At 26.9% G+C, this 8,346-nt stretch overlaps 1 protein-coding gene across 1 annotated transcript in view; it reads left to right on the forward strand.

Moving 5' to 3' along the window:
• Positions 1-5,106: 5,106 nt before the first annotated feature.
• Positions 5,107-8,346, forward strand: part of LOC105140947 (endochitinase WIN8) — a 25,756-nt gene continuing 22,516 nt past the window's right edge. Inside the window, exon 1 of the mRNA XM_011047998.1 lies at positions 5,107-5,422. Coding sequence (XP_011046300.1) covers positions 5,122-5,422 — 301 coding nt within the window. The 5' untranslated portion in view covers positions 5,107-5,121. The remainder of the gene's footprint in view (positions 5,423-8,346) is intronic.

The raw sequence follows: 8,346 nt of genomic DNA on the forward strand, positions 1-8,346 counted from the left end.
TGAAAGTTTGATAACTAAATAGAAAAAAATTTAACATTACCAAACTAAAATAAACAAAAAAAAATTAATTAAAAAGGAAAAAAACCAAAAATAAACAAAATACATCGGTCTTTTCACTGTGAATTGCACTGTGCAGTCGACATTCAACGACATAAAAAAAGCAAAAAAGAAAAAAGAAAAAAACTAATTGGGTTAAAAAAAAAAACCTGCAGGAAGAAAAAAATTAATGAAGAAAAAGAAAAAAAATCTAAATTAACTGGGTAACCCATCAAACCTGAGATCTATGTCATGAAAGTTTGATAACTAAATAAAAAGAATTTTAATATCAACAAACTAAATTATAAAAAAATTAATTAAAAAGGGGAAAAACAAAGAAGAAAAAATCTATACGGAGAAAAAAACTAATGAAGAAAAAGAAAAAAAAAATCTGAATTAACTACGCTTAACAAAAAAAAACCAAATTAAAAGAAAAAAAATAATTCTAAAGTAAAAAAAAAAAAACAAACAAAAGGCATTAGTTTTTTCACTGTGGACTATACTGTGCAGTCCAGAGTCAAAGGCATAAAAACATAAAAAAAAAACAAAAAGAAAAAAAATTAAAGGCATCAGTCGATAACTAAATAGAAAAAAATATAATATTAATGAACTAAATTAAAAAAATATTAATTAAAAAGAAAAAGAAAAGGAAAAGGAAAAAAAACCTATAAGAAGAAAAAACTAATGAAGAAAAAGGAAAAAAATATAAATTAACTAGTTTAACCCGTCAAACTTGAGATCCGTGTCTCGAAAGTCTGATAACTAAATATAAAAAAATTTAATATCAACAAAATTAATTAAAAAAATTAATTGAAAAGAAAAAAAAGACATCAAGCCTTTTCACCGCGGATTCCACTATGTAGTCCATAATGAAAGGAATAAAAAAAAAAGAAAAAAAAAGTAAAGGCATCAGCATTTTCACTATAGACTGCATACAACATTAAAAGATGAAATTGAAAGAAAAAAACTAATCAAAAAAATAATCTAAATCAACTGGGTTAACCTGCTAAATAAGGTTAACCCGTTAAATCTGGGATCCGTTTTATGAAAGTGTGATAACTAAATAGAAAAAAGATTTAATATTAATGAACTAAATTAAAAAAAGATTAATTAAAAAGAAAAAAGCAAAGAGAAAAAAACCCACCAGAAGAAAAAAAACTACTGAAGAAAAAAATCTGAATCAACTAGGTTAACCCGTCAAACCAGGTTAACCCGTCAAATTTAGGATCCGTGACATAAAAGTCTGATAATTAAATAGAAAAATTAATATTAAGAAAGTAAATTAAAAAACAAAGAAAAAAGCTAAAAAAATCTAAAGGCATCAGCTTTTTCACTGTGGACTGCACTATGCAATCCACAATAAAAGACTTAAAAAGGAAAAAAAAACAAAGGCATACCCATGGGTTAATTTTCTTTTCTTGTATAAAAAATATAAAAGAGTCTAAGATCTAAAAGTGTTAGGTCTTTCTAGTAAGATATACCTAAAAGTCTTAGGTCTAACTGCAACGCTTGATCTAAGAGTAATATTTATAATATTATTAAAATTACATGGCTTAAGTTTAAGTGAGTCTGGCTGCAACACCAGATCCAAGAGCCTTGGATATGGGTCTGGTTGCAAGATTGTGTCATAAAAGTTTGATAATTAAATAGATTAATTAAAAAGAAAAAACAAAGAAAAAAAACCAACATGAAGAAAAAGGAAAAAAATCTAAATTAACTGGGTTAACCCTTCAAACCAGGTTAACCCATCAAACTTGGGATTCATGTCATAAAAGTTTGATAATTAAATAGAAAAAAACGTTGACGGGTTAACCAAGAATTAACTCATTTAACCCGTAAAACCAGGTTAACCAGTCAAACCCGGGATATGTTTCATGAAAGTCTGATAATTAAATAGAAAGAAATTTAACATTAACAAATTAAACTAAATGAAAAAAATTAATTAAAAAGAAAAAAAAAACTTGGGGTAACCTTGTCAAACAAGGTTAACCTGTTAAATCTAGGATCCATATCATAAAAGTCTGATAACTAAATAAAAAAATTTAACATTAACAAAAGAAAAGGACAAATAAAAATGGACGAGTTAACCCAAAATTAGTTGGGTTAACTTGTAAAACCAGGTTAACCCGTCAGACTTGGGATATATGTTATGAAAGTTTGATAACTAAATATAAAGATATTTAATATTAACAAACTAATTAAATGAAAAAAATAATTAAAAAGAAAAAAAAAGCAAAAAAAAACTCCGGGTTAACTCGTCAAACCAGATTAAACCGTTAAATTTGGGATCCTTATCATGAAAGTCTGATAACTAAATTTTTTTTTTAATATTAACAAAATAAAAAAACAAATGAAAAATGGACGAGTTAATCCAGAATTAACTGGGTTAACCCGTGAAACCTGATATATGTGTCATGAAAGTCTGATAACTAAATAGAAAGAAATGTAACATTAACAAACTAAAGTAAATGAAAAAAATTAATTAAAAAAAATCTAGGTTAACTCACGAAATCAAGTTAACCTGTTAAACCCGGGATCAATGTCATAAAAGTTTGATAACTAAATTAAAAAAACATTAACATTAACAAACTAAATTAAACAAAATAAAATTTATTAAAAGAAAAAAAAACAAAGAAAAAAAAGCTAAAGGCATAAAAAAATAAAAAATAAAATAGGTTAAACTAAATTAAACAAAAGAAAATTTATTAAAAGAAAAAAACAAAGAAAGAAAGAAAAGCTAAAGGCATAAAAAAATTAAAAAAATTAAAAAAATTAAAAAATAGCTTAAATTAAATTAAACAAAAAAAATATCAAAAGAGAAACAAAATAATGAAAAAAATAACTTAAAAAACAACTAAAAAAACAAAAAAAATAAAAGAGATTATTAAGAGTACTTTTATTATATTTTACAATTATTTTGCAATATGCCTTGAGTGTGTGTTACCCCTTTTCGCAGTCCAAATCACGGTTCGGATGATCAATAAAAATGTTCTTTTTTCACATAGAAAATGATAAAATTTGAGTCGAAGATACTCAAACTTATTTCCATTTTCTTCACGTGTGTCCAACTTTTGCCTTCTCTAATTTAATTAGTTTTAAACTTTATACCCACGCTAGAAAAGCCGGCGGTGATAGTATAGTTTAATTAATTCCAGCTTAATCATCGGTCTCACGGAGGGAATTTAAACGTATGATTTGTGTTCGTACATGTCTTGATTTGATGTTTATATTCATTTATTAGACATGTATAAATCGTTCGATAACGTTAAGCCAACAAAGACCATCAATGATCAAATGTGAGAAGATATTTGAGAATCCAATGATAGATATATTTTAAAGTGTGTTTGTTTTTTTTTTTAGAAATATATTAAAATATTATTTTTATATTAGTTTATTAAAATAATTTAAAAACATTAAAAAAATTAATTTTAATAAAAAAAATTAAAACTATGTAAAACAAGCCCTGTAACATGAGATAGGCCGACCTCATTTTATAGGATTTTATTTCCCTAATCACGGATGGATGCCATGAGTCATCAAACAAGTGCAATTAAAAAAACCTAAGAATATTATCTAATTGAAAAAACAATTATTTTGATAATTGTTCAAGACACTTTAAAAGGTGATGCGGCCCAACCAGACCTGTCATTCTTGAATCTAGTTGTGTAACTATATTTAATGATATTATTATTTGTATTATAAGTATTTTAAATTTTTTTAATATTAATATTAAAAATATTATAATTTATATTAAAAATATTATTTTTATATTATAATTAAAAGTATGAATATAAAAAATAATATTATTTGTATTATAAATACTGTCATTTTTATTATAATTAATAGTATTAATATTAAAAATAATATTTTTTATACTATAAATATTATAATAACTTAGGTAAGGCAACTTACTATTATTATTAATATTTTAAATATTATTATTATATTGATTAATATTATTAAATTTATAAAAAAAATATTGTTACTATAAAAAAATATAGAATTGATTTAAAAAATAAAATGAATTAGTATTATTAACTTGAGTTAAGCATCTCACCCAAAAAAATTGGGTGTGGCTAGAGTGCAGCCAAAAACCCATGATTTTGCACCACGCCTGACCCAAGACAATTGATTATTCATTAAGACTCAATTTTTTGGATCTTGTGTTATAGTATTATTTGTGTTATAAATATTATTATTTTTATTATAATTAATATTATTAATAAAATAGATAATAAATTTTAAAAAAATTTATTATCAATATTGAAAAAAATATAGATTTAATTTTAAATGTAAAATTAAAAATTATTATTATTATTGTTATTATTATTAAAAACTATGATTATTATCAAAGAAATACCATAATTTTTTTGAAATATTAAAAAATATAAACTTTTAACAGATAAAATAAATATTATAATTAATATTATTATTGGGTTTGGCATTGCAACTAAATCCAATATTTTTAAATTTTTATAATATTTTTTTATTAAAATAAAAAGTGAGCCCATAATATAACACAAACTATCGACTAGTAAAATACAAACTAACTTAACAATACTATTAATCCACTCAATCAAAATCATATTGGGTAAAAGTCTTATTTAAAAAAAAAAATGTTTTAAAATTAGAATATATACAGAGAAGAAGTGGTAATGTGGCCTCTTCCATATTAAAAACAATATATTATTGTATGTATGGCATTTGATCAATGATAAACGTGTCAAGATAATTAGTAGGAGGAAAAATAAATTTTAGTCACTAAAATATAGAGAAGAAGTGATAATGCATGTGGCAGTAAAAGTATTTCTAATATCTTATTTAATAATTTATATAGTTTATTACAGATTTAATGATTAAATAGAAATAATGTATTGAATAAAATAATTTAAGAACTTTACTCCTTGTTCATGATCTCCATCGTTCTCTATAAATACCAATCCCGAAACCTTCCGAAACATCATCAAATCTTAGATAGTTATATTCCTGAAATGAGGTTCTGGGCCCTTGCAGTTTTATCTTTATTGTTGTCTCTATCACTAGGAGTCTCATCGCAGACTCCACAAAGCGGACGGGAAGCTGAGAATGCCACAAGCAGAGACAACCTGTGCTGTAGCAGAAGTGGTTTCTGTGGTTCAACAGATGCTTACTGTTGTGCAGGCTGTCAAAGCCAATGCCGTAACTGCATCATCACAGAATATATCAATGTTTGAAGAGATGCTACCGAATAGAAACAATGACTGCTGTCCTGGAAAAGGATTCTATACGTATGATGCTTTTATTAATGCCACTAAAGCCTACCCTCAATTTGGCATGACTGGCGATGATGGCATTAAAAAGAGAGAGCTTGCTGCTTTCTTCGGCCAAACCTCTCAAGAAACTAGTGGTAATTTATGGCATACTATAAATGAAACTGCATATTCATTAATTTATGTTGGTGTAATTTGTAAATGAATAAAAGAAAAGATGTATATCCCACATTAGAAAGAACCACTCCCTCCTAATATTTCTAAGTGTGAATTTCTATTATGTAGTAAATTAAGTCATGGTGGACAAACTCTCCTATTTGGCTTTCTAATATTATTATATGGATATTTAAAATATCAAAAGATATCATTTGGAGCTTTGAACTTGGAACTTAATATGAACAGTTATACTGTTTCATGAATAGTCATACTGTTTGATGAGCAATCATATTGTTTGATAAACAACCATAATGTTTCATTAATAGTCATATTGTTTGATGAACAATCATAGTGGTTCATCAACAGTCATATTATTTGATAAACAATCATATTGTTTCAAGTCTATAAAAGCATGTTACTACAAAGAAAAGAAAAATAACAACAAAATACATATATTCTTTTCTTGGTCTTATCTTCTCATTCTTTTAAAGGTTTAGAGGGCTTAGTTATATCCTAGAGGTGTTATCTCTGTGTGGGACAAATAAACACCTTAAAGATAGTGTTTTCATGCCTCTAAGCCAACTCCATATTTATTTCCATCCTAAACTTTCCTAACAATTTTAAGGTGTTTATTTTGATGAAGACAAATATGAATTCTAGCGTCAAAGTTGCTAAGGATGTCAAAATTCAACTAGATCGGTTTTATGGTATGAATTACACAAGATGGATGGACAAGATGATATTCCTGCTTACTTCATTAAGGATTTACTACATACTTGATCCGAATTTATCTGCATTACCTGAACCACAAGAAGACGAATCTGCCATTATTAAGACTACAAGAGTAAAACGTGAAGAAGATGAAGTGCTTTGTCGAGGGCATATACTGAATACTCTAACCAGTCGACTTTATGACATCTTCTCCAAATTAAAGTCGCCAAAAGAAATTTAGGCTGTCTTGGAGACACATTACAAGCAGGAAAAATCAGGTTCTGATTATTTTCTTGCTTTAAAATTTTTTGAGTATGAAATTACTGATAATAAGCCAATCATGGATCAAGTCCATGAAATTCAAATGCTGATATCAAAACTTAGTGATTTGGATATCAAAGTTCCTGATTCACTTCAAGTGGGGGCTATTTTATCAAAACTTCCTCCATCCAATAATGGATATAGGAAGAAGATGTTGCATTCTACAGACAATTATACCTTTGAACAGTTTCAAACACACTTGCAAATTGAGGTTCAATCTCGTATGCGTGAATTGCAAGCAACAAATTCTAAAGTGAATTTGGTTACTGAAACTGGTTTGACAATGACTCGAAACAATCTGAAAGTGCAAAAGAAAGGAAACAAATTCAAGAAGAAACAAAATGCTAATAAAAAGCATAGAGTTTGTTTCTATTGTGGAAATAAGGGGCACTATATAAAAGAGTGCAGATTCAAGAATTTCAATAAGAAAGGTGGTTCTTTCAAAGTGAATATGGTTGAAAAAGATGAAATCAGGGAGTTAGTTGCCATGATTTGAAACATTCAAATTGGAATGATTACCAAATTAAATATGGCAACTAATATTGTAAAGACTTCAGATTAGTGGCTGGATTCTGGTGCAACAATTCATGTTTGCAACAATAAAGCATGGTTCAATACTTATGAAGAATTGAAAAAACCTGAAGAGGTCTTTATAGGTAACCATAATTCTACCAAAGTTTTGGGAAAAGGAACTATTAAGTTGTACTTTACTTCTGGACAAAAATTGTCTTTACTCAATGTGTTTCATGTTCCTAAAATTAGAAAAAACCTTGTATCTGCTAGTCTCTTGAGCAAGAAAGGGTTCAAGATTGTTTTAGAGTCTGATTAGGTAATTGTAACTAAGAGTGGGATGTTTGTGGGAAAGGGTTATTCCTGTGATGACATGTTTAAGTTTAGTATTAATGAAATCAATGTTATTTCTGTTTATATGATTGAATCTACTTCTCTTCTTTGGCATGCTAGATTAGGATATTTAAATTATAGATATTTGAAATATATGTGCAAGTATGGTTATATTTCATATCAAGATAATAATAAAAATAAATGTGAAGTATGTATTCAAGCAAAGATGACAAAGAAGCCTTTTCCTAAAGCAGAAAGGAAGTCTCAATTACTTGAGTTGGTCTATTCTGATATATATGAAATAAATGGTATGTTAACAAAGGGTGGGAAAAGATATTTCATAACTTTTATTGATGATTATTCTCGTTTTACCTCTGTTTACTTGATAAGAACTAAAGATGAAGCCTTTGGAAAATTCAAGGAATTCAAGAAAATGGTAGAAAATCAAAAGAAAAGGCAAATTAAAGTTCTTACAAGTGATAGAGGTGGAGAATACTTTTCTAAAGAGTTTTCTACTTTTTGTGAGGCAAACAGAATAATCCATCAAATGACAGCACCCTATACACCACAACATAATGGACTTGCTGAAAGGAAAAATAGGACCTTAGTAAATATAGTCAATGCCATGCTTTTGAATGCTAAATTACCGAATAATTTATAGGATGAAGCCTTACTTACTGCATGTCATATTCATAACAGAGTATTATCTAAAAAATCAAATGTTTCTCCCTATGAAGCATGGAATGGTAGAAAACCAAATCTAAATTATTTTAAAGTGTGGGGGTGTGTAGCTTTTTATTAAAGTTCTGATCCTCAAAGAATAAAATTAGGACCCAAAGGTCTTAAGAGTGTTTTTGTTGGTTTAAGAGTGTTTTTGTTGGTTATGCACAAAATTCAAAGGCTTATAGACTTTTGGATTTAGAAACTAATGTGATTGTTGAATCTATATATGTTGAATTTATCAAATATAAATTCATAAGTGATTCAAATATGCAAGAACCAAATCTAAAAGTAATGACTCCTAGCTCAA

This window comes from Populus euphratica, unplaced genomic scaffold (assembly GCF_000495115.2).
Source record: "Populus euphratica unplaced genomic scaffold, PopEup_1.0 scaffold136.1, whole genome shotgun sequence".
NCBI lineage: Eukaryota > Viridiplantae > Streptophyta > Magnoliopsida > Malpighiales > Salicaceae > Populus > Populus euphratica.